This window comes from Vulpes vulpes, chromosome 7 (genome assembly GCF_048418805.1).
Source record: "Vulpes vulpes isolate BD-2025 chromosome 7, VulVul3, whole genome shotgun sequence".
Taxonomy (NCBI): domain Eukaryota; kingdom Metazoa; phylum Chordata; class Mammalia; order Carnivora; family Canidae; genus Vulpes; species Vulpes vulpes.
In genome coordinates this window covers 79,482,227-79,510,007 of record NC_132786.1, presented here as the reverse complement: position 1 = coordinate 79,510,007, position 27,781 = coordinate 79,482,227, and the positions used below count along the sequence as shown (strand labels likewise).

General features: G+C 38.0%; 1 protein-coding gene across 2 annotated transcripts; it reads left to right on the top strand.

Moving 5' to 3' along the window:
- STEAP4 (STEAP4 metalloreductase) lies at window positions 1-25,553 on the top strand. 2 transcript variants are annotated; one of them, XM_072764217.1, is made up of 5 exons: window positions 199-512; window positions 17,675-18,132; window positions 18,777-19,304; window positions 20,811-20,975; window positions 22,623-25,553. In XM_072764217.1, exons 2-5 carry the CDS (start codon window positions 17,677-17,679, stop codon window positions 22,905-22,907), a joined length of 1,434 nt encoding a protein of 477 aa, XP_072620318.1. In that variant the 5' UTR covers window positions 199-512; window positions 17,675-17,676; the 3' UTR covers window positions 22,908-25,553. The 2 variants fall into 2 exon arrangements, with proteins under 2 accessions (XP_072620319.1, XP_072620318.1); XM_072764218.1 differs by lacking the exon at window positions 20,811-20,975 and having other exon boundaries at window positions 1-512.
- The last annotated feature ends 2,228 nt before the right edge of the window (window positions 25,554-27,781 follow it).

Genomic DNA, 27,781 nt, shown 5'->3' with positions numbered 1-27,781 from the left:
AAATCCAAGATCATCCATGCTATGGGCCCCACAAGGCTTCCAGACAGAGGTGGAAAGACGTGTCACCTCTTAGGCCGAATTGAGACAAAATGCCAACGGGAGAAATGCCTGGAAGTCTAGACCAGGTAGGCAGGGTTGTCCCAGCTACTCAGAGCTGTCCGGCTGCTTCAGGAGAGGGATCCTGCTCGGCCCCGCTAAGCTTCCCTCTGCCCGGAATGCACCGATTCCAAGGGCTCTGGGGAAAACCCGAGGAAAGCCCGGGGGCTGATCCCTGGGCAGCATCTGCGGCGATCGCAGCAGCCGAGCGCCGGAAGTTCTGGTTCTTCCAGTTGCCCGGGATTCCCAGTTTGAACTCTTCCTGGAAACGCTTTCCTCACCGCTCATCTTGCGAAACCGAGCGGCCCTCCCTCGGCTCTCCCCGCCTCTTATACCCGCCAGGGCGCCACCCGCAGCCCTCGCCGAGCCGGCCCGCGCCCCGCCGCAGCTGCGCCGGACCCAGCACTTCTCAGCAGGTGGGTCCGGTCGCCGGCCGTCGCCTCGCACCTTGCGCCACCAGCCCCGCTCCCCGCTCCGCTTCCACCCGCCTGCGGCCGCTGCCTCCAGGACCCCAGTCCCCCCCGCCCGCCCGCGCCAGGCGCCCGCAAAGTCCTCGCCGCGCCCGCGCCCCGCGCCCCGCGCCCCGCGCCCCGCGCCCCGCGCCCCGCGCCCCCGCGCCCCGCGCCCCGCGCCCCCGCGCCCCGCGCCCCGCGCCCGCGCCCCGCGCCCCCGCGCCCCTCCAGGAGGGGGCGTCCGCGGCCCCCGCTCCTCGCTCCCCGACCCTGCGGAGCGCCCCCGGGGGAACCTCGCGTGTGCCTTCCTCTCCGTACCTCACTTCGGGGTAAGGGCGGTCCTGCGGCGCTCCCCGAGAAGCGGCCTGGAAGAAGGTAGCTTTGGCGATCTCCGCAGCCCCAGACCCTCCCCAGGAGCCGAGGTTTGTCCTCGGAGCTGCCACCGCTTCCGTCCTTGACCTTGACTTCCATGTCCTTCTGTAATTTAGCGATCGCTTTTCCAGAGACAGTTTGAAATGTAATTTACTGTGAAGAATGAGTATAGCCTGGTTTCCCTGTTTGTCCAGAGGCAGCTAGATGGTAGTTTTTTGGCTCCAGATAGTAATTTAGGAACTTTCTTTTTTTTTTAAGATTTTATTTATTTATTCATGACAGAGAGAGAGAGAGATTGAGAGACAGGCAGAAGGAGAAGCAGGCTCCATGCAGGGAGCCCGACGTGGGACTCGATCCCAGGACTCCAGGATCACACCCTGGGCCCAAGGTGGTGCTAAACCGCTGGGCCACTGGGGCTACCCAATAATTTAGGAACTTTTTTAAAAAGATGACTGGTGTAATGAAAGTGAATTGGATGGAGGATAGGAGACGGAAGTTGGAGAATCCTATTCCTAGTTCCAACTAGCAGCTCACCACCTTAGCCTCTGTTTCCTTGTATGTAAAATAAAAGGCTATTGGACCAGATGATCCTCACAGTCCAACACTGTAACAAAGTGAAAATCCATTACTAAAGATGCTTGGTTTGAAATACATTGAAAGTCTCATTTATGCAATAAATATAACCAAGCAATTACTTTCTTCATAATAAGGCAATTTTCATTTTCATAGGGCTGCTACTCGGTTGTGGGGCATCTCTCCCCACACAAGTGTCTTAGACTTCCACCGCGTTTATCATTCAGAGAATACTCTCAGCTTTCAAAAGCATTCTTCAGCCATACTATGTGAGAATGTCCTATTCCCTATAAATGGCAGTCATATAAATGTCACTCACATGAAAGAACATTTTTTCTGATCCAGTAGGTGTAATTTTATAAAATGGCACATTTATTTGAAGCAGTAACTTTTTGAGATACGGCCTTTTGCAAGGCCTCGAGTTTTTCAGAATGCTATGATTTAGCACGGAATGAAATTCCACCTGCATGTATTCTATCTGCATGGCAAACATTGCCAACTCAGAAAACAGGATGAAGCTTTCCTCTATTTATCAGGCTTTGCGGTTGTAAAGTAAATGGTACATGTGTACAGAGAAATTGGGTCATAGCACTTTCTCCACTGGCAACATTTATGGTTCTGCTGAAGTTCACATAGAAGCTTCAGGTTTCAGAAACCAGTGTGTAGGAGATCTGACCCCTAACCTGAGAATAATTTCTAGACTTCTGCCTTGCCTACACTTGCTAACTGTTGTTAGAAGTAACCAAATACATTTTTATATGCCCGTTAATAAATTGAAAACCCTGGGCCTTGAGCCTGCTTCTGAACAGTTTAAAAAAAATGGATTCAGATATCATAGAATTTCAAAATCGAAGCAATCCTGGGCAGTCACTCTGCTCTTCCCTGTCTCCTGAAGGACTGCCCCTACTTACTCTACCACTGTTAATGCCATTATTAAAAGGACAAAAATTCTCTTATTTTTTTTAATTTTTTTCTTTTTTTATTTATTTTATTTTATTTTCATTCTCCTTTTATTTTTTTTTTAAAGATTTTATTTATTTATTCATAGACACAGAGAGAGAGGCAGAGACACAGGCAGAGTCAGAGAGGGAGAAGTAGGCTCCATGCAGGGAGCCCAACGTGGGACTCGATCCCAGGTCTCCAGGATCACACCCCAGGCTGCAGGTGGTGCCAAACTGCTACGCCACCAGGGCTGCCCTCATTCTTCTTTTAAAGTCTCCCAGGTAGCTGATTCTGTAATCACCCTCAGAAATGCAATCTAGTGTTTCATGATCCTCATCGTCTTGTTCTCTTTATAAGTCATTTGGATCTTTTTGTCAACTGGTATTTAAAAATCATTTCCTTTTAAAAATCTTAAGAAGGCCACAAAGCTACTGACAAAGATATATGCCTAATAACCCTTCAAACTTAAAGACTTGCTAGGGTTCCTTATAGCTAGTGTCCTCTGGGTTGTCCTCCAAGAAGGAGGTCATTTGCTACTTATGGGGCCTATCCCCACATCTACCTATAATTCTTACTGTAAGATTCTATGCAGACTATGAATAATGTAGTTTTCTGGGTGGGAGGATTCTTTTGAAGTTGTAGTTACTCCAGAAATAACAGAAATAAGATTTACAAAGACAAGAACTCTGAAGTCACCTATTTGATTCTGTTCTTTGTAAATCCAAAGAAAATGATTCATTAGTTAATGATGAAGACTTTCTGAACAGTTCTGCATGATGTATTAAACCTGTTCAGGATATTTTGAATGACTTGTAGGACATTTCCAAAATGATTTTAATTAACACTTGTTCTATTGTTGAGAAGAAATTAGTCTTGGAAGGAACAAAGCCAAGAAGGTAACTAAAGGATAATTAATGCTTAAAACAATGCATGATCAGAAAACATATTTGGCCTATATACATAAACAATCTGTTCTTCCAAAATCATTAAGAGAACAAAGAATGCTTGTACTGTTTGAAGATCATCTTTCAGAAATGTATCACTACAAAAAGAATATACTATTCTACTAGAGGAAGTGTTTCCACTCTAACTAGGCAGGATGTTGACATCCTGATCCAAATCCTTCTCCACAATGCCCCAGAAGAGTTTATGATACCATGTGGGAGAGTTCTTACTACATTGTACTTTGACAGTCAAACATTTCAGAAGACTTGTTTTGAGAGAAATATGTTTTTTTTTTTTTTAATGTAGATTGTGTGAGCAATCCTAATGTCAGGCTGAAGTAAAGCCCACTTTTCATCTTAAAAGGAAAAAAAAATGTGTGTGAAGGGTAATTTTGAAAAGTTAGGAACTATCATTTTGAAAAAAAAAAAGAAAGAAAGAAACCAAAAAGGTAGCAATACAACTATATATCACACCTCATAGAAGGTTATTAGAATGCAAACTAGGGAGTCTCTTCTGTCTCAGATCCAAATACTGAAGGGAAAAAATGGCATTAAGAACAGAGCAGAAGGCTCCAATCAGGTCTTCAGTGGCAATGGCACCAATGCTGGGAAGATGAGGGGGCAATTAATGGTCCACACTGATTCTGTGTGTTTCATCTATGCCTGCTCTTTTTACAGGGTGTGGAAACAGCTTTGAACACAAATTAAACAATGGCTGAAGCAATTTCATGCAGACTTTAGTATACACCTTGTTCTGTTTCCACTTTTTCTAAATTAGTGCCCATTCTCTAATGTGGGGTCTGCTGTGCACATTCCTGTGCTTGGGTCCTTACACAGCAGGTTAGAGCAGTTTGATGATGTGTCTCCATCCTCCCCAAGACTGGAGCACAGCACAGTGCCTAGCACTGAGAATCTGTTCAAAAACTTTATTGAAAACATGAAGCCCTACCAAGACATTGATAAACTGATTTTTATTTTTGGAAGATGTGAACTCTTATGGAGGTAGCAGGACATGAGCAGAGGTGCCCCCTGCACTGTACAACGTAAGGCTGAAGTGTCCAGATTTCAACTGCTTGCCAATCCAGGAGAAGCATAAGCTTGCTTTGCACTGTATGGTGCATATAAAATAAATAGTGGAAATTATTATAAGTTTTTTTTTTTTTTAAAGAAGGAGGAAATTGCAGGAACCTTGGCATTTTTTCTCATTAACCTTAATTTTAGTAACCTTATTAGGTTGTTACTATACTGCGTAAGTTTCATAAAAAAAAATTGTAACTATAATACTTTGGAGTCTAATTCATTTTAAAGAGTGATATAATACGATTAAGGCATTTAACTGAGGTCATGAAAATTGGAATATTGAATTTTTAAAGGTTTTAATTAGTTTAACTTAAGTAAAGCACATTAGACCTTCCTTAATACCTGAAAGCATGGCATAAGATATGAAGCTTAGTGAACAGTTCAAAAGAATTAAGTTATAGCAAATCATACTTATACAAAAAAATTATGTTCCCCATTATTTCTTCATAGAAAAGGAAAGGATGTTGGGGAGAAAACAGTTCATAGATTGGCAAATGGTTTGGCTCAGTTAATAATGAAAGGTGCCAGTTGCCTCTGGTTTTCCCAGACTGCAGTCCTCAATTGTGCATTCTTGAGGCATACCTGGAAAATGGAAAGATATACGTTTGGGGATGGTGGTACAGCAAGAGGCCTCCACCTCTATCTCCCTGAGGGAAGCAAGAGTCTAAAAGTATCAGATTTATAGGCAGCATTGTGTTAATTCCATGTTTGGGGCAGACAGTGTGTAGGCCCTTTCCTGGTCAAGAGGGAGCCACACAGACCCCATTTGCATTAGAGTGTAAGGGCCCTCTGAGAAGGGAGGCCCCTAGGGAAAGAGATTTAGGCCTAAATTGCAGGTAGGACTGGAATAGTGTTTCACCCTATCAGCCAAATTATTTTCCCATTTCCATGATCACATGCCATTCTTGAGGAGAAGGGATGAGTGGAAGAGAAACAGCTGGTGTGGTGCTGGTAAATAACTAAGAAAAAAAAAGTCCCAATTGCTAGCATTTGCTGGTTTTCATGGGGTGAAAACTCTCACCATGGCTGAGTTCAAGCCCTCATCTGGTAGGCCAGCTCTAGCCATACCATTGAAATGAGCTGAGGTTGAAAACCAAGGAATTTAAAATAGGGAGCATCTCATTTAAAAATATTTATCAACTAGGACCTCTCTCAAACTTGTCTATCACAGGCTAACACAAAGAAGGGGGAAGGAGTTAGTTTCAATAGCACTTTGTTCCCTGGGGTAAGACATGGAGCAGCTGCAAGGCCAGGTCTTGCCCTCAAGCTCAAGCTCATCAGTTTTGGCAAACATTAGAGGCCCAGTGGCCACTGGGGATTCCTTGCCTCTGAGAGCCAGCTTAGAAAGAAGAAAATGATACCCAAAAGAGACTATTTTCCCAAGAATCTGTAAATCACCCCCAGGAGATTTCTTTTTTCTTTTCTTTTCTTTCTTTCTTTCTTTTTTTTTTTTTTTTTTTTAAGATTTATTTATTTATTCGAGAGAGAGAAAACATGTGTGCCGAAGAGCAGGAGGTGGAGCGGAAGGAGAGTGAGAGAATCTCAAGGGGACTCACGCTGAGCACAGAGTCTAAGGAGGGGAGGGACCAGCTGGATCTCATAACCCTGAGATCATGACCCAAGTAGAAACCAAGAGTTGGACATTCAATGAACTGAGCCACCCAGGTGCCCCACCCCCAGGAGAGTTCTAAAAAATGGTAAGAAGATAGGTAACATGAAGCAGAGTGGCATTTCATCAGCAAAGACTTCAGAGTAGGATCAGATTCACATCAATATTCCTCTACCCCAAACTAATTTAGCAATTATCAATATTCAGATAATTTAGTGGTCTCAATATGAAGATAAATGACTATTAATAGAAAGCTTACTGAAACAAAAAAAAAAAAACAAAATTTTCATTCAAAATTGAAATGATCAGGGCGCCTGGGTGGCTCAGTCTGTTACGCATTGCCTTTGACTCAGGTCATGATCTCTAGGTCCTGGAATCAAGCCCCAAGTAGGGCTCCCTGCTCAGCAGGGAGTCTGCTGTTCTCCCTTTTCCCTCTGCCCTTCACCACCCGCTGGTGGTCTCTCTTGCATGCTCTCTCTCTCTTACTCTCTCAAATCAATAAAGTCTTCAATATAAAAAAAAAAAAAATAGAAATGATCAAATCTCTTGCTAAATATCTCTGACCACGGTAATCCTAGAAAAAGCAAAATCCATTAACACTAAATACTAAGTGGGTTGTTGCAATCCCCAAATTATTCAGTAAACAAATGCTCATATAGTGTGTATAAACAAAATGCCACCTAATCCGTGAGATACAGTTGATTTTCTGGTGGTGGCAGCCCAGGTTCTGTCCTGATGCTGAATCTTTGGTAAATTACAGATGCATAAGAAGTTGTTCAGCATTTAGAAGATAAATAGAGGTCAAGGCAAATTAACTCAGACAAGACTGAATTCCTGACCTTGTTGTCATGAGCCCCAGGCTTTAATCAAATGAACTAACCAGCCTAGTCAGTAGATAATGAACCTACATGATAAAATTCTTGGCCAGGGAATCATAACACAATCTTCATCTATCTTGACAGATGAAGCTGAGATCTAAATGAGAAAACATGCATTAAAAAGATTTTTGAATGAACTAGAATTTCACAAAGAACTTAAAAGTAAATCCTTTTTCTTTTAAAGTACAATTAAAATAGGTAACAGAGATCTGCATCTCCTTGCTGTCTTGGTAATTCATTGGTTAGTACTGAAATGTTACTAACAATCATTTGGTTATAGCACAGGCCATAGCTAGTTCTACTTATTAGCAATTCCTGAGGAGGTATATATCCCTCTAGAACATTAATGTGAAGGTTAGATTTAGTTAGGACTTGATCAAACCATAAAAGTTAAGACTACTGTTTCTTTTTGTATTATTCTATTAGCTAGCATAAAAACGAATCACCAGTAAACTTGGTTGCTATGAGATAAATAACATTTTCTTACAAAACAATTGCAATAATTTATCAGTTTTTCAGCAACCAACCGGCAATGGTTTCCTTATTTAGATTAAATGCGTTAAATGCTAGATATGTTAGTCAGTGGCTGTTACTAACAGAGGTTCTTCTAACCACAGAGGCTAAAATAAGAAATATACTTTAATTATATTTTCAAATAACATATAGACACTGAAGACTGAATGTCAAAAAAAATAATTAGTAAAAGAATCCATTGGTTCTAGACGTTACATTTTTCATAAACTGCAATCAGAGGTCTTTTTAAGCCAAAGTCTTCTGATTTTGCTGCAATAATATATACGTGTCAGAAAAGGATATGGGCTTAAATGTAAATATGCTTGCTTTCCCTGAAGAACCTTGATCTCACTAAATACAGAAATACCTCAGTGAAAAAATTGGATGGGTTCACGTGTTAGTGGAAGGTTTTAAATTTTTAAAAATAGTTTTTGCTTTCCATGTCTCCCTGGGATATATTAAAACAAATGCTCTAATCACAAAAAGCCTGGCACTGTTGCAGAACTCCCTCCTGCCCCTATGCCTTGTGATAAAAGGAAATATTTGATTGATGGGCTTCAGCTCATTACAAATATGTTGTCAAGTCATGTAGTGCTTTCGGGTTGAAATTCAGAAGGAAAAATAAAACAGAAGGAAGGACTAAAAAAAAAAAAAAATCCCTGTTTCCAGGCATCAAATTAAAATGACAAATCATGTCACATCTTACAGAGTTTAAAAGTGTTATTTGTGTTCTAACTCCCTGGAAGGGGCTAAGCCAGATCACTGGATTTGTGTGGTACAACATCAGTGGAAGTGTATGCGTCCTGTGGGGATACTACCTGCCAAAGAATTCATACTCTTCGATGAGCAATCGTTTCAGAATTCAAAGCTGAATTCTTAAGTGGAAAAAGGGGGAGAATATCTTTAATAATTATTTTATCCAAATGATAAATGAGGTAGTGAATGGCACAATGTGAGAGTTAATATTCAGGAGTACTCTGTTAGATCTGTGGGAGGATTTGATCCAACGAACTTTGTGGCTCATGGAGAACAACTTGTCAAGGTTTCCTTGACAAAGCCTACCCGCAGTCTGACACCAAGCCCTGAGTCTGGCTCCTTTGATTCTCTTCCTTGTGGGTCCTGCACACTCATTCTTGCCTCTGGTTTTCATAAAAATAGGAATTCTAGCCTCTCAGATTCAGCCAATGACTATTTCGTGGAAAAAGTTGTTGTAAAGCAGGTGAAATGTTACTGCAACCCCTGACAACCTCATCAACACCCTGCTTTCTCTCGGCCTTTTTCTTCCCCACCATCCCTCTCCAAAAAAGACACCCTTATCTTTTTTCATTTGTAGTGTTTCTTAGTCCTGGGTGCTCTTTAGAATTGATTGCTTGTTTGGGTTGGGTTTTGTTGTTGTTGTTTGTATGTTTGTTTTCTTTGTTTGCTTGTTAAAATACAAATGTCTGGGGATGCCTGGGTGGCTCAGCAGTTGAGTGGTTCCCTAAGTCCTCTTCTCCCTCTGCCTATGTCTCTGCTTCTTTCTCTGTGTCTCTCATGAATAAATAAATAAATAAATAAATAAATAAATAAATAAATAAGATAAAATACAGATGTCTGGGCTCTTTCTCAGACCAACTGATTCAGAATCTCAGGAGGGTGGTGTCCTAGCATTTAATGTCTACCTAGCTGATTTTAATGTGTGAAGAAAACCACTGTAGCAGGCCGTTAGCTGAAAGCTAACAGGCACTGGTTCACAATCTTGGCTCAACAGCAGGATCATCTCGGGGAGCTTTGTTTGGAGAAAAAAAAATTGCCCAGGCTCTACCCTAGACTTGTTGATTGACTCTCCAAGAGTTTGGTCATCTGTATTTTATGAAAAGTTCTTTGTGTAATTATAATATGCACCAGGGTTGAGAACCCCTGGTTTCTAGTATAATCCTTTGTGGTGGTATTTGCATTTTATAAACCTTAGTGATTCTAAGAAGTTGCTTTGATGGTCAAATAAAAGTCTAGAAAGACTGCCAGGAAGACATCTGTCTGTACCACCATCATGGCCTCCTCTTCCTGCATTCCCATCCAAACCAAATTTGCTAAATGGGTCTTTTTTTTTTTTGTCACTTATACGTCTTTATGATTCCCAGCACACTATTTCTATTACCCAAATTTGTGTGTTGTGATGATAGTTTTGTCTTTATAGTCCTTCTCACGATTACTTCCAAACCTTTTTAAAGAAATATTTTTTGCATTTTTATTTTGTATAAATATGCAAAATTGGGTAAGCCAAAAAACAAATATTGTGTATAACTAAGATTAAATCTTTATATAAAAGAATTTACCTTAATTTGTATTTTCTATAAATTTCTCAGGATACAAGATATAAGAAGATTCATGAAGGTTAATTTTTCCTTTCAGGTCTATCTGCACCTGAGAGAGAGGGGGAAGATTTTCTTTCCTCTTCCCATTTTTACAAATGATCTTATATTCATAAGTATTCACATATTTTCCTCTTCACTCTGTGAAAACATTAGGGGAGTCAAATCGCCCATTTTCTGAAAGAAAGGCAAAAAAGTGCCCACCTTTTAGAAGTGGCCTGGTTGGATTGTTGATTCCTGTTCTCACTAAGAGGAGTAAGGAATAGGATCTCTTCCAGGGCAAAAAGAGGGGGGAAAAGTCAGTTAGCCTTTGGCTGCTGATACACAAGGGATTTTAATTTTTATTTTGATGTATTTTCCAAATGACAGCTATGCATATACAGAAATATACTGCTTAGGATGAAAAGAAGTCCATTATACAACTTTAGATTTGTATCTATTTATCAGATAACCGTACATTGCTATTATGCTTTAACATGAATTAATACCTTTATACAAACTGTAATTATCTCCTAAATAAACAAAATAGGTTGTGTTGTATTTTTAGAATAAGCAAAAATCAGTGATTTGTTGGAGTATAAGCAGTTAAAATATACAATTGTTTATAGCTATGGACAAGATTACCCTAAAACTTACATTGAAAGGCAAGGGAACTAGAATATCTGAAACAATTCTGAAAATTAAAAAAAAAATAAAGTGGGAAGAATCAGTCTACCTAATTTTAAGGCATCAAAGCTACTTTAAAATTGGCAGAAGGCAGATGCATAGATCAATAGAACAGAATAGGGAGGCCAGAAATAGAGCCACACGTGTTCAGGCAACTGATTTTTGACAAAGGTACAAAAGCAATTCAATGAAAGAAGGGTGGCCTTTTAAACAACAGGTAGGGAAGCAATTAGATATTCATAGGCAAAAAAATAAATAAACTTGGCTTAAACCTCAGACTTTATATAAAAATTAACTCAAAATGGATAATGGATTTAAATGTGAAATATAAAACTATCAAGCTTTGAGGAGAAAATATTCAGGACCAAAGTTTAAGTGAGGAATTCCTATATATGACATGAAAAGCACAATCCATAAAAGAAAAAAAAGCAATATATTAAATTTAATCAAAATTTAAAACTTCTGCTATATCAATAACCCTGCTAGGATGATGACAAAACAAGCCACAGAGTGGGATGAAATATTTGAAGACCATATATCTGACAAATAATTCATATCTAGAATATATAAAAATTCAACAGCTAAAACATAAAAATCTGACTGGAAGATGGTATAAGGTGAGATGACTTTTCACCAAATGGCCTATAGATCAAAAATAAGCAAATGAAGTCCATACAGTGGACCACTACTGAACAATAAAAAGGAACTTACTGATACACATACCAAAGTGGATAGACCTCAAGGGCATTATGTGAAATGGGAAAAAAAGCCATTATGAAAAGATCACATTTGGTGTGATTTCATTTATAAAATATTTCAAAAATGACAGAATTAGAGATATAAAGAACAGATGCATGGTTTCCAAGGGTTAGGAGCGCAGGGAAGAGGGCAAGTACAACAATCACAGGGTAGTGCTGGAATAGCTCTGTATCCTGATTAACCTCAGTGGATCCATGAATTATCTATGGGATAAAATGACATATGCACACATTACACCAATGTCAATATCCCAGTTTTGATACTGCACTATTGCTATGTACAGTGTAACCAGTAGAGCAAATGAAGGATGCACAGGAACCTCTTGTACTAGCTTTAGGACTTCCTGTGAGTCTATAACCATTTCAAATAAAATTATTCTATCATTAATAACATTGATTTGTTAAGTGTAAACATTTTAAAAATGCAATTTTTGTTATCTCATTTGGACATTTCCATGTTTTTAGTATGCTAGAATCCTCTTAAATTGGAAATAGCCAGGGCCTCCCTAATCTCTGACCTCTGGGGGGGTGATAGAAGTAAAATGCAAAAGCCAGACAAGCCCTAGGATCCTTATGGGACATCTAGTTGGAATATCCCAAAGAATGCCACCTCAGGTTCCCCAAGCCTGGGGTGGGATCTGCAGACCAAGGGAGACGACAGGCAAGACTCTACATGAGCCACACCTGGTTCCCCGTCTAATGCCATACACACACAGACATGCACACATGATTCTCTGGCAGCTGCTACCATGGCTTCAAAGTCATCTTCAACACCTTTGCATCTGCATTATTGATTACCAATCTCTTAATCTATATGAACACCCAGTAGGATCACTTTACCTGTCTTGGCCCTGGTCTTCAGGAGCCTCTGTGGGAGATGCTTCCATAGGAGACAAAAATAAGTCCTGGAGCTTTTCCAATCTAGGGGGTATTCTTGTTGTGCTTTCTGTTACACAGAACTGAGATTTGTAAAAAGCAGAAGGAAAAAGAAATCACCATGCTATGTTTTAACTATCTTAATCCTTCTTCCCCTTAATAACTCTGCTACCTGTGTACCACCTTTCTTATTTTCTTTATTCCTTCCTCCTACATCTAAGAGTAAACTAGGATTATGAAACTTTTTTTAAGTCATTGCATAAGAAATCTTACTACCTCCATTAATCCATATTTACACATGGGAGCAATTTTGAGTTATAAATAGTCAGAAATAGGCATAACTTCCTTTTTTACATAGTACTTACTGTAAAACATACCCTCAACTTGATCTCCCTTGTGGTTTAGATTATGCATACATCTCATTTTTATGAACTCCTTTTATTAGAATTTTTTCCAAGAGTTCAGGGTGAAATTCTTCCAAAGAATTACTAACTTTTTATTTTTCACATGTTATTCCATCATCCCAGTTATGGAAAACTGAGGTCCGATCATTTTTCTTTTTCCAGAAAAATAAATTATCAAAAAGTTGTATTATCCTGGGTTGATTTGCAAGTAGAGCCTGTGACAAAGGTTTGCATACAGATAGTTTACCAGGGAAGTGATTCCAAGGAGCAGGAGTGAGGGCAAGAAGCATAAATCAGGAACATGAGAAAGATCGTGGGAAAAAAAACATTAAGTAGGCCACTACTACAGAGGAGTTGTGCTCAATTCACTGGGACTTTCTGAGGAGCCTTATAAAATGTGTCAGAACTGAGTGCCAGAAGATGAAAGGGTAAGCATTTATCCTTGGAGTCCCATCCCCCATTGGTCAATGCTGGCCCCATGGGTCATACATGTGTGAAAGTTAAGCAGAAATAGGTATCAGAGAAGCCTTGGGACAAGAATCAAGAGATACAAGATGTGGGTCCCCAAAGCGAGTCTTTTTGTTGGGCAGAGGGAGTTCAGCAGAGCTCTATTACTGCCCAGTAACTGGAAGTAAAACCAGGAGGATGTGGAGAGGAGGAGCTCAAGATGTGGTCAACACAATTATCAACGTTAGAACTTCTATAACTTGATAAGGAGTAATTAATTGCCCAATTGAATGACTGTATTTCTTTTTTAAGTCAGTGATATTTTATTTTATATCTTCCTACTGTCTTTGTATCTCCAGTTTGTCCAGTGATAACTCTGAAAATTTAAGAAAGTAAAAATAATTTCAATGGTTGGTAGCAGTCCAAGTGTGTTTACATTGGATTGCCAACTTGCATTTTAAGAGGGAAATATTAAAATGAGTAAGAATTACAAATGAGAGAAATTCACTCTTGAGCTGTTTATACATCTGTGTTTTGATAAACTTGTATGTTCTAAAGCCGTTTCATATAAGATTTTATTTATAAGCACTAAGTGGGGAAAGCAGAAATTTCTTAAGAATTATTGAATACTATTTCAGATAAATTTTAAATATTCCCAATAATCAGTTATAGAAGCACAATTAACCCTTAATTTATAGAATTTGTATAAAGGTTATATTAATTAGGTAATTAATAGATTGGAAAATTAGAAAATCACTAGATACTTGAATAATCTATTAATGATAGCCAATTTACTGAGTACTTACTATGTCTCAAGAACTGTTTTAAGATACATTAATCCATGGAGCAACTGGGTGGCTCAGTCAGTTAAGTGATTGACTTGATTTCAGGTCAGGTCATGTATGACCTCAGAGTTGTAAGATCGGGCTCCACATGGGGCTCTGTGTTGGACGTGGATCCTGCTTGGGATTCTCTCCTCTCCCCCTTTTCTCTTTCTCTATTCTCTCTCCCTCTCTCTCTAAGAAACAAAACAAAACAAAACAAACATTATTTCATCTAATTCTCACAGTCACCAAAGTAGGTACTATCAATCTCTCATTTGAAAGATGATGAAACTGAGACACCAAGAGTTTGAGTAATTTACTCAAGCTGATAGTGCTAGTAAGAGCTGGACCCCCCCCCAAAAAAAGAGCTCTTTAGTTGATATCTCCATTAAAAAAAAAAGTTTATGACAGGTTAGAATAAATTAAGGTAGTTGCCAAATTGTCAAAATAGTCTGGAATCACTCTCTCTTTGAATTAATTAAAATGATCCAAGTGAGAATATGTCAATAAAGATATCATCCATCTCATTACAGGACACTGGTAACTTTATCAAATCTGTATTTTGCTTGCAAATGTTCATCTGATTATGAGAGAAAAATAACATAGGAGGGAAAAAAAGATTCAATAAAAGGTGAGGGGATAGCTTGCCAACTGACATTCTTTGAACACATTCACAATAATCAAGGCTTCATTCACCAGTTTGAGAGATTTAAGTTATAACAAGCAGGTGTTAACCGATTAGCAGCTAACCAATATAATATAAATTGCTAAACTGGTTTGTGTTTGCAGATGCTACTAAGAATTTCTCAACAGCTCAGCTATGTTTCCATATGAAAGGCCACGTATCATCATCAGGTGCTTCTCCACATGTGCTCATGCCTTTCTCTGACATAGTTCAAGATATCACTCACCAGCTAGTTTTAAAAGTGAGTTAGTTGTGGTGATTAATTCAATTTTTCAAAGAGTTCCTGTGGAAGTGCAGGAAAGTCTTGTATTTCTGGTTTCATTTCTTCCATGACTTCTGAATACTTGAAAGCTCTAAATGATCTGCTTGTGATACAGGGACACATCTTTGCATAAACTCAGGTAAGAATATGGGTGTTTTCCATACGCTACGAAGGAAAGGGCAAATTTCTGAAATCCCATTAAAAAGGTGCAAGCTTCATCTGCTCTACAGTCGGCATGAAATCCACCATGGAAGAATTGAATAGTGGGACACCTGGGTGGCTCAGTGGTTAAGCGTCTGCCTTCAGCCCAGGGTGTGATCCTGGGGCCCTGGGATTGAGTCCTACTTCAGGCTCCCTGCATGGAGCCTGCTTTTCCCTCAGTCGTTCTCTCTCTCTCTCTCTCTCTCTCTCTCTCATGAATAAATAAATAAAATCTTAAAAAAAAAAAAAAGAATTGAATAGTGACTACAACTAGTTTAAAATTCCACAGCAAATTCACTGAGGATTACTTTAAACCCATTTGGGTGAAAGAAGCAATGTCTTCACAACACCCTCCCAACTTCTTTTCTCCTTTATTCTTCCTAGGGGCTACACTTTAATCATTCAACTTCCTCTTCATTATGTGCCCACACTGTGCCTGGCACACGAAGCAAACAGTTATTTCCAACACCTACATTCCACCTTTTTAATATCATTCAACAAATTTTTTCAAGTGCCTAGTCTGTCATAGTCAGTGCTCTTGTTAACACTGGGGATACATTACTGAACAAAAGAGACAAGAAAGAAAGAAGAAAGAAAAAGAAAGAAAGAAAGAAAGAAAGAAAGAAAGAAAGAAAGAAAGAAAGAAAGATTTAAAGTAAATAATAAATGTTATTTAAAATAAAGTTTTTGAGAAAAATTCATTACTGAAAGAAAAAATAATATACTTCAGGACAACCTAGATTATTCTATTGGACCATAGGAACTTTGAAAACATTTACTTGGTTTGTTTTTAATTTAAATTTCAAAAACTTTAAAAAAGTAACTCACATGCTTTATAACAGTATTTCTATTTAATTTTATCTTGCATTTCTTTTATTTTGGATATGATTAAGATTTTTTTACTATTGTTGCATCACCTTAGGATGAAAGTTATATTCTTTGTCCAATTTTCTAATGGGCAATCTTTTTTTATCTGTAGGAATTAAAAATATTTTTTAGTTTGTTGATCTTCTGACTTTGCTTACAGTGGTTTCTGCTTTGCAGGTATTTGTTTTTACGAAATCACATTTTTTATGTAATATAAATGACAATTTTTACTTTTAAGTTAGATACTACATTTAGGTTGAGAGACATACTTTATATTTTTATTTAGCCCTTTATTCTTTCATGGTTTCAGGGATCTGTGATATAGGAAAGAGGCTTTTCAAGTTATAAAAGAATTCTACATGGTTCCTTCTACTTTTATTGTAGATCTACTTAAAGTAGGTAGGTAGATAGATAGATAATTTAAATCGTTAATATATTTCAAATTTTCCTTGTACCAGGAGTATGAGGTATAGATTCAACCTTTTCTTCCAATTGGCTATTTAGTTGTCCCTATCAATATTTGCTACTGAATAATCAACCTTTTTCTCACTGACTTGAGATGACATCTTTATCATATGTGCTTAGGTCAGTTTCTATATTTTTTACTATACTTCACTAAACATTTTCTATTCCTGTGATAACACCATATTATTTCATTATTTTAGCTTTATAATATTTAGATATTAAATATTTAATATTTAATAGAACTAGCCCCTATTCAGTACTTTCTTGTTCAGAATTTAGAGATTAAATTCAGGAAAATTGGTATTTGCATAAAACTGAGCCTGCCCATCCAGGAACATGCTGTACCTTTCCATTTACATAAATCTTCTCTGCGTAGAATTTTATATTTCTCTTCATGTAGATCATGTATCTGTCTTGTTATCTTGTTAAGTTTATTCCTAAATATTTTCTCTATTTTGTTGCAGCTTTAAGTAGGGCCCTTTCTTCTATTAAATCTTCAAACCAATTTTTTAATATATGAAAAATATTGATATTAATTGGGTTCCTAAACAAGATGTTGGGTTGACTCTATATGTATGGTACCTTTTCAGTTGACTTTTTCCAGTTTTGCGAAACTGGTTTCATCACTCACAACTCCTTTTGAGTTTCTATACTTGGAATTTCTTTCTCTGGTCAGTTATGTTAGCTAGAATTTCCAAACAATACTAACTAAAGTGGTTAAAGCAGACATGTTTGTTTGACTAATGACTTTTCCAGGAGTGTTTCTAATAACTTTTTTTGGTAATTATTTTTTAAGTTAGATACTAGATTTTAGGTTGAGAAAGATACTTTGTATGTTAAGGAAATACCTATCTGTTCCTTTTTAACTATAAGTAAAAAATAAATGTCAAATTTTAACACATGCCCATTCAGCATCCATAAATATGACTGTGTTTTTCTCCTTAAGTCTTCTAAATATGGTAAGCTATATTAGTAGATTTTCTAATATTGAATTTACAGAATTCATCTTTACACTCCTAAAATAATCTGCATTTAATCAATGTACATTTTCTCTTAACAGTCTGCTGGATTCTGTTTGCTAATGTCTTATTTAGGATTCTCTGTATCATGAAACATAAGTAAATTGCTCTACAATTTCCTTACTAGTGAATTCTTTGTTAGATTTTGCTCTGAGAACTCTTCTAACTGTTAAGTATTGGACAAACACAGTATCATTGCAACACATGTCCATATAAGTTTAAAGCATCTGCCAATAAGTGTCCTGGTTTTTCATTGCATCTCTTTATACAACAAAAGAAGTTTTTGACCAGTGATTTTGTTCAATAAGACACATATGAGAATATATATGACAATAATTGTTCCATGTTGAGCTTTCATATTTGTTTCCCATTTCTGTTATTATCTTTCAGTTATGGAAAAAACTTCTACAGATGCATTTCCTTCTATTATATATTCTTCAGAAAAGCAAGAGACTGTATGCATTTTTGGAACTGGAGATTTTGGAAGATCACTAGCATTTAAAATGCTCCAGTGTAATTATTCTATTGTTTTTGGAAGTAGAAACCCCCAGAAGTCCAGTCTGCTGCCCCATGGTGCAGAGATCTTCAGCTATTCAGAAGCAGCCCAGAAATCGGACATCATAATCATAGCAGTCCACAGAGAGCATTACGATTTTCTCAAGGAACTAACTGAGGTGCTCAAAGGAAAAATACTGGTTGACATCAGCAACAACCTCAAAATCAATCAGTATCCAGAATCTAATGCAGAGTACCTTGCTCATTTGGTGCCAGGAGCCCACATAGTTAAAGCATTTAACACCATCTCAGCCTGGGCTCTCCAGTCTGGAACACTGGATGCAAATCGGCAGGTAAAATTAAAGGATTAAGTTACACTCAATCTTTAAAAAGTGAATGTTGTAATGGGCACTTACCTCAAAGACGCCAACATAGAATTCCAAAATAAAATACACACTACATGTCAGTTTGCTAATACATGCCACGTATAATTTTCTTGGGTTTAACTGAGTAAAACAGTCGATTGTTGTGGTTTATGCCCACTGTCAGCACCCTCAACTTTTAGATTGATGGAACCCAGTGGTGTCAGGCTCCAGAGGCCTTGTGTAAGTACTAAAAAATAACACAGTTAAATTGTTGATGGATATCCTTTCCATTCCCATTACACTGTATGAAACTGGTTCCATTTATTCACTGAGATTAAGGTAATCCATAGATGATGTAGCACCCACAAATACAGAAGAAAAATCAAACTCTTCACCCTGTGGAGAACCAGGTCCTATTATATCAGGTCAATCTGCTTAAAATCACCCTCAACTTAAACCTTAGTGCTTAAATATCCAGCACACCTGTGCAAGTTTAAAACATGTTGTGTCTACCATCCTTGTTTGGAAAGCATGTCCTTGTTCTGCACAGTGCTTATATAGACTTTCAAGGTAACTATTAACAAAAAATAAGTATTATTTAATTATTAATTAATTAATTATTCTTCACCCAGGTGTTTGTCTGCGGAAATGATAGCCATGCCAAGCAAAGAGTGATGGATATTGTTCGTACTCTTGGGCTTACTCCACTGGATCAAGGATCTCTCATGGCAGCCAAAGAAATTGAAAACTACCCCCTGCAACTATTTCCAATGTGGAAGTTCCCCTTCTATTTGTCTGCTATTCTATGTGTCTTCTTCTTCTTCTATTGTGTTATAAGAGACATAATCTACCCTTATGTTAATAGCAAGAAAGATATCACATTTCGCTTGGCTATTTCCATTCCAAATCGTATCTTTCCAATAGCAGCACTTACACTGCTTGCCTTGGTTTACCTCCCTGGTGTTATTGCTGCCATTCTGCAACTGTACCGAGGTACAAAATACCGCCGATTCCCAGACTGGCTTGACCACTGGATGCTTTGCAGAAAGCAACTTGGCTTGGTAGCTCTGGGATTTGCCTTCCTCCATGTCCTCTACACACTTGTGATTCCTATCCGTTATTATGTACGATGGACACTGAAAAACAGAACCATTACCCAGGTAAATCTCTACTCATTTATATTCTCCAGTTCCTTAAATCAAAGAGAAATCTTGTTACATCATATTACACTTCACAATTACAGAAAAATCACTTTCTAAGCATCTTTATTTTTTTTATTGTTTTTTTTTTTTAAGATTTTATTTATTCATTCATGAGAGACACAGAGAGAGAGGGGCAGAGACACAGGCAAAGGGAGAAGCAGGCTCCATGCAGGGAGCCCAATGCGGGACTCGATCCCAGGACTCCAGGACCATGCCCTGGGCTGAAGGCAGGTGCTAAACCGCTGAGCCACCCGGGGATCACCACATCTTTATTTTTTAAAGTAACTAGAGCTACTGTCTGTTTTTGGTTGTTTTCTTTTGTTGTTGTTGTTGATTTGGTTTGGTTTTGGTTTTGGTTTTTTAATGAATTCAGTTGAGATCTTGTACAACTATTGAGAATGAAATTTAGATTTACAAGACTCACTGGAATACTGGCAAACTGACAGATTTGGGGGCTCAGGAAACTTAATAACACCTACTCGAATTCCTTGTGGAGGGGTACAGTCAATAAATGTAAACCAATGTGTTTCCAAACTTCTATTTTTATACACGGGAGTCAGAGTCAAAACCAACCATCTTATAAATAAGGGGGCTGTTCAAACCTGTGTCACAGGAAGGTAAACAAATTCACAAAGGGTGCTTATAACTTCATTAATGTTTGACTCGAGGAGAGCCATCCTCAATAACTAGAAAACTGAACAATTCTGGGCAAATGTCAAATACTATTTTCTGCATAGTCAAAAATTCAGAGAGAATCAGCTTAGAGAGTCTGCAAGCAGTCCCAGGGGAAGTGCTATCCATCCATTCTAGTTTGGAAATAATTGGTTTTGATCAATCTTACTGCATTCTCAAAGTTTATGAGTCAATAACTTATTGATGGTACTTCTGTGGATATCTCTACATTATTTCCCTGACAAATACATGGAAAGTTCTTGGGTAAGAGTCCCATTTTAAGGGCCTGATTTTTCTCAATCTATGGTGTGACAGACTTGATGCTATATTACGACACAAATAAACATGAAAGAACCCAAGCTTCGTGTGTGTGAATAATCAGCATGTCAGGCAGAAAAAGAGAATCCTTGGTATAATCATTTGAGAACATCAAGTTTTGCTTGGGGAACAAAAAGCCATATAGTAAAGAAGGTTTAAGTAAATGCTTACTTTGTTTTCAAATTTATGGGGTCAATTAAAACTTTCTACACAACTCCTGGAGTCAACTATTATAATAAAGTCCCAGCAGAACCAATTACTTTTCCTACCAAGAAATATCACTTCCAAGTATATTTTTCTCTTCAGTTATTTTCAAGTGATTATTAAGAAATACATACAATTAAAAAAAAAAAGAAATACATACAATTTATCTTGAGCAAATATACCATGCAGACGTATTTTTCAGTCCCCTTAGAAGTTTGGGCAGTTTGTAAAAAAACGTAATTTTTTAAAATTACTTATAATTTTTCTTAGGCAACAGCCAAGACACAAGATCTATTTAGCACTTCTACTGCCTGGCTTAGTGATTCCTACGTAGCTTTGGGAATCCTTGGGTTTTTCCTGTTTGTACTCCTGGGAATCACTTCTTTGCCATCAGTTAGCAATATGGTCAACTGGAGAGAGTTCCGATTTGTACAGGTAAGGGCTTCAAGACTTAATCTCCTTTATATTGCACAAGTCCAGCTTAACAAATATTTTCATTTTTCTCTCATATCATGCATAGATTTTCATTTTGCTCCTTCACTTCCCTAGCAATGTCACAAAAATAGCAAGTGAACCAAGTTCAAGTGAGAAAATGCTAAACTCTAGCACCAAAGGCCTAGCATAATAGTTTTGTTTCCTAACTGGGCATCACTTGCCCAGATCACTGCCTACTCCCAGGGCCACAGGTAAGAGTAGCTAGTGAAAAGTACCAACAACTAATAGACTTTGTGCATAGGGTTGTGCTAGGCACAAGGTGAAGAGAAACCCAGAGACAAAATTTCTACTTCTGAAAGATCAACCTTAGAATACAGATATATTGATACAAAAAGGCATGTACTAAACTCAAGTTTAAAACCATCAAAGCAAGCTATGTTAGACTGTTATCATACCAGACTCAAGGCCGATCTGCAACAGGGAAAATTGTTTTTTTCCCACATATCAACCACCAGACATGTCTCTAAATGCATTTAGTTACTATTCTTATGAACTAATAGTATTCAAAGTGTGTCTTAGAACCCCAGTATCACCTGGGATCTTATTAGAGACACAAATCCCCAGGCTCCACCCAGACCTAATGAATCAGAAACTCTGGAAGTGTGGCCCAACAATGTGTTTTAACAAGCCTTCCAGATTATTCTGATGTATGCTCAATGTGAACCAGTATAAGAGAAAAGACCTTTAGTAACTGAAATTAGATTTGAATTTTATAAAACTATTCAAATTTCAGAAGTCTTGCAGTTTTTCCCCGAGAACAAATACAGTCAACATTTTCTCATGTTAACACCTTTAGTCAGGGCATTAAGACAGAAATAAATGTTGAGCTTTAGAATTTAGGCCAAAACACATAAACAAAAGTAAAGTTTTCTAATTGTTCTTTACTGTGATAGAAACAATCTAGCATCTGCTTTTAGTCAGTAACATAACCTAATGTGGTGCTTCTTGAGGACATATTGTGTCTTATTCACCTTTGGCCTCCAGAAAAGTTGACCAAGGAAAGAGTTTTCCATTGGGGAAGAAGCCAAAGTATATTATTTATCCTAACTCAAAAGAGCTTACTCTTAGCAAACTTTCCCATCCACCCAAGTTAAGATAAAACCACCACTTAATCCCCTTCATCTATGTCACCCATCCTGAGAATTAAAAGTACAGCAGAGGGAATATAGTCAATAATATTGTAATAACGTTGTATGGTGATCTCTGGTACCTATGCTTATCATGGTGAGCATACAAAATGTATAGTATTGTTGAATCAAGCTGTTGGACACCTGAACCTAATACAACATTGTATGCCAACTCTACTTCAAGAATAATTTTTTTTTAAAAAAGGATAAAACCACCATATCATTTGTAAGCACAATCTTTTTTTAATGAAATATTTGTCATCCCGAAGGAGGGTTAATGCTTTCTCCAGTACTTAGAAGAGTGTTCTAAATGTACACTCTAAATGTACAGATGTCAAAGGTTTGTGGTTGGTAATACATATTCTTCATTGGCTTAGAGTGTTTCACTTTAAGTTGTAAATATAGTGTTAATATATATGTATTTTTTCTTTTTTATATGTATTTTTTCTTGCTTATATAGTCCAAACTGGGTTACTTGACCCTGATCTTGTGCACAGCCCACACCCTGGTGTATGGCGGAAAGAGGTTCCTCAGTCCTGCAAGTCTCATATGGTATCTTCCTTCAGCCTATGTGATAGCGCTCATCATTCCCTGCACCGTGCTGGTGATCAAGTTTATCCTCATCCTGCCATGTATAGACAAGACCCTTACACGAATCCGCCAGGGCTGGGAGAGGAACTCAAAACCAACATCAGATGGACAATATTTAAAGCAAAGCTCGATTCACCTGGACTCTCAATTATAGTATTGTATATTTAGAGGAGACTACGTAATGCGCACAGCTAAGAAAGAATTTTTCTCCCACTATGGCTTAAAGTTTGTTAACAGAGAAGGAACTGCTGCCTGACTTTTAGAAATTGACAGGAATAGATTGCCATTTAATCTCAGGTTAGTGATGAATCTATGGAGGTCCCTGCCTCTCTTCTTCCCGGAGGCAGCGGGGCTAAGGTCACAGTTAGCTTTGTGGTTCCACACTAAAAAGTTTTTTTGCTTTGGGCAACATGCATGACCTAATGTCTTGCAAAATCCAGGGGAAATACATGCAACTTCCTTTTCTGGTTCAAGAGCTGAATGCAAAGAAAAAGAAACAGTAAGATGGTGGCCACTGATAAAGGCTTTCTGAGATACATCTGAGAAGGAGGGCCAAATGAAGTAAAAGGAATGAGAATTTTTCTTACTGTTCTTTGTAAGTGAAGGTGATCATAAGTATTGCCATAGTGAATTCTGTAGTTAATGTACTCTTTGATTTTGCTTTTGCCAACATGGATCTGTACTGTGGAGAACTATTTTATAACACCACAAAAATATCACAATTGATTGGAAGTAACCATGGGTTGGATATATGCAAATCTATTATTCTTGTCATAAGATCCTTTCTCTAAAAGGAATAGGTGTAGGGAAAGGTGTACACTGAGTTAAAATTGAGAGATATCCGCTTGGATTTTCTCAATATACAATAAGCAAGGAAGGGTTGATAAAAGCCCTTGCACAAAAAGTTGAAAGAAAAAAAAAACAGAATTTTAGATAGCAAGCTAAATGAATTTTATAAAGTTGCACTATACTAGGATTGCATGATTTAGGTATTATGGTATGCTTGGTGAATAGAATATTCCAAATATCGTTCAATACTAACCATCTATGAAATGGATTTCTAGTATTAAAAAGTGGCTTCTATAATCAGGGCTTACTATAATTTTAAGCAGTGAAATTAAATGAATAATGAAAGTATAAATTTGACCAATGCATAGATGAAAGAGAATTATTTAAAATCTTAGGGTTAGAGAGGTATGAACAGTAGCTGCAATATGAGACTTGGTTCATTCTCAAATCTTTGCTGGAATGCAGGATGGTTTCCTCCGTCTCTAATGATAGTGCCATTTCCAAGATGACCCTCAGCCGGATTGGCCTTCTTGGCTCATGCATGGAGCTGAAAGGAGCCTCATGTGCCCTCTTTCCACAAACCGAAATAAACAAAAGGCTTTGAGATTGACATTTTTTCTGCCTGCCTTATAAGGGCCATCTATTTTTTCTTTTTTTTTTTCAACTTATCATATCTACATGATGCAAAATGATTAAAGTATATTAAAACATCACCCACCATCTAGGATATTTCTCTATAAAACTTTTTGAAAATAGTTCCATCTACATTCAATTTTACATCCTTCCTTTTTCACTTAATGTATCAGTGGTTTTATTCTCTGACTTACATGATATATGTATATTATTAGTGGCTGAATTATATTACATCAAATGGGCATTTATTCAACCATTACACTAAACATGTAGGTTATATCTGTTTTTTACTAAAACAAATAACATTTCAGAGAATATCTTAGCACTTATAACTCTTTTCTATTTTTAAAATTATTTCGCTAGAATACTTGGCAAGAATTGAGATTACAAAATTAAGGAACTTTTAATATCATTTGATATATATTGTCAAATTATTTCTAAATTAACCTTGTCCATATCATTGGCATTGGATGAAGGCATTGGTTTCATCATACCTTTCATAGATTTTGTCTTTCATATCAGTTCATGTACACTGAGAAGGTACACAGAACACATGCTTCATTCATTTATCCATGACCCACCTAAGCAAGGTTACGAAAATCCTGGAAAACTGTGAGCAGACCTGTGGTGTGTGATGCTGACCCTAGAGCATCAAGGGAAAAGACAGAAAATGTTGTTACTCATCTCCATTTTGTGCAAAACAGCCATGTAAGTGTCCCAGAGTTGAAGGCTGCTCTTTGTCTAGAGAATGGTTGCTTCAAAATTAAATACTATCCAGGTTGATGTAAAGAAAGCCTCTGGGGTTAACCATGCTTTTTGGTAAAGAGTTTTTACTGGGCCATAGTTTGTCAATAAAATTGAAATGCCACACTGAGGTAAAACCAAGCCTACCTAGAGTAAAACTCTATTTTTATAAGCTAGTAAAAATGTTCTGCCTGTGTAGTTAAGAAAAGCCATCCATGAAGCCAGAAGTTGAAGAACACCTCCAGTGGTTTTGGTGTTTTACAGTGCCAAGCCTGACCCTTGGCCTCAACCACAAGGGCTCCAAGCCTCACAATGGACCAGAGAAGCCAATTTCCTCCTCTTGTCCCTCTCCACATCCTTCCTCCCCAAACCATCAAACCAACTTGATTATCCTAACACAGCTGACTCCTCTAGTTTACATTGGGTTGGAAAGAATGAGTTTGGAGTAGATGGAAATAGTGAACTGTACAGCTTTTAACAAATCCAAACTGTTCTGCATAAAAAAGTTAGACTAAGCTCCACTGTATTCTAGGAAAAGCTTTAAGCTCATAGACCTTTTATTTTTGTATGTTCTCCCCATGTTAAGGGATGACTACTTTTGTAAGTTTGTATTCATTAAATGTTATTTTAAAAATACGATCCAGTTTTGTTTAATTCTTGTTTTGACTCATTGGCATTCCAAAAAAAAATGATCAAAAGGTTTTAAATCACAGTAGTTCCAGCATCTGGAAGTAAAAATGCCTCCCTTCAGGCATAAGGAAAAGGAAAGGCAGTATATGAGCTCTAAAGCACATTAACAGATTTGCAGTTTTATGTAATACATACTTGAGCTCAGCAGTAGGTACACTCCAATATCCTATGTGTCTGTGTTTTACTCTCAGAGAGGGGAGAGCATTAGCTGGCCAAACAGAGGGAGGGGTGTATTATCCCACACTGGACTTTGGTGAGAAGTAGGGAGGGAAAAAAAAGCTTTCCTTCCTCCAGGTAGATACCAACAGGACGAGGCTATTGATTTCACCAATGGATGACTTCAGGTTGGATTTCAGCCAGCAGACCAGACATTAAACGTCCTGCACAACTGGACAGCGACAGCCCTGATGGGTTGATCATTCTTTCAAAAGCAAGATAAAAACTTATAAATAGAGGCTATAAATCTGGAACAAGCTAGAAGCAAATAGAAAAGGCCCTACTCACAAGCTACTTCAATTACAAATTGCACTTAAAGCTCTTCGTGCATTAATCGTTCAGTGACCAGAAAAGAGCCACGACAATGATGAAAGTATATAATGAATTCTACCTCCAGGAACCCCAAAAGATTCTGGACCTCATCCCAAAGTCAAGGTAGAATGGCAGTCCAGGTGTTGGTTTTAGTCTCTACCCCTACTAACAGCATCCATACCACCTATCCATCACACACTCACATGCCAAACATATCCTTGCATGATCTTGCTCCAATTCTCTGAGTTAGAATTAAAATGTAGAAAAACCCTCCACTCTTCTAAAGATTTGTTTAGGAGAATAAAGGAAAAGAGAGTTCTAGTTACTCTCCTCTGCACTGCCTTTCCTCAAGCTCAAGCCAAAGCCCAGAGAGTTCCAGGCCAACATGGCAACCGAGGAGGCTCCTCCCACAGCCACTCCAAATTTATAGCTGAACACAGTGTAATTCCCTCTGAAACCCCCTGAACTCCCAGCTAAGAGGAAGGAAGAAAAAGACCACAATGAGGAGGAGCAGGGTCAAGGTTGAAAGGGAAAGGAATTGACGTCAGAGAAAAGGGGAGCAAGGATGATCAGGACAGTGCACCCCTGCCCTAGCCTAATAAGACAGAAGCATCCAGTTCTACATGTTTCCTGCTTCAAGAGGATCCTGCAAGGCTTTTAATAATAATGTTCATTGTTTAATACTATAGGAAAGCCTGTGCTAAACTTCACATAATCTTACTTAATCATCATACCAATTACCCCCATTTCTCAGAAGAAAAAACTGAGCCTTAAAAGCATTGAGTGCCTTGCCTGGTAAGAGGCAGAGCTGCAATCAGAACTGGAGACAGTGTGCCTCCATAACCAGTCCCTTTCAACGTTACCAGAAATTGGAGGACACTCACGCTGGCTTCCAAAATGTTCCTTCAAATCCATATATTAGGCTGGATGGACTGAAGCATGGTTTTTGAAAGATTGCTTAAAAAGGAAGTTCATTAGCACTTTCAATATTCCTGACTGCCCGTCCTTAACACTCCACATTTGCCTAGTATTGATTTTAGTACATCCTGTAATATTGTAGTGACCTGAAATTTGCAGTTTCAGCATTGAGTTCAACTCTGCTGTAACTGCCATGTTAATCTTTCCATTCCAGTCTGACAAGCTGTCCTATGCATCAGGGCGAGCTTGGTTCAGCTGGAGGCCAACTAAACCCCTAACCTGAGGAGTAGCCGAGGACAGTAGAATTCTTTTCCAGGAGCTCAAAGACAAATGTTTTCTTTCTCTCTGGTTTCACTCTAGTGCTTTATGCACTGAGTGAACATATTTGTTCTTGAGATCTAGTGACTCACCTTGGAAATCTCATAATACTTTTCACTTAGTATTTCAATACCAGTTGAGAAATTTTAGTGTTTAAAAAAAAAAAAAGATTCAGTACATGACCTAGTTGACAGTTTCTCAGCTGCTGAAATAGAACTCACAGTACCCCAAAAGCTATCAAAACAGGACCAACTAGAATTAAACTTTCCCTGATCATCTTAAGATAGTCAACAGGTTTTTAAAGAACACAACCAGCATATTGATTCCATTTTCTTCTAATCCTTTCTCGTAAAGAAAGAGAAGGGGAAAAAAAACACAACACTAGAGCAAGCAAATAAAATACAAAAC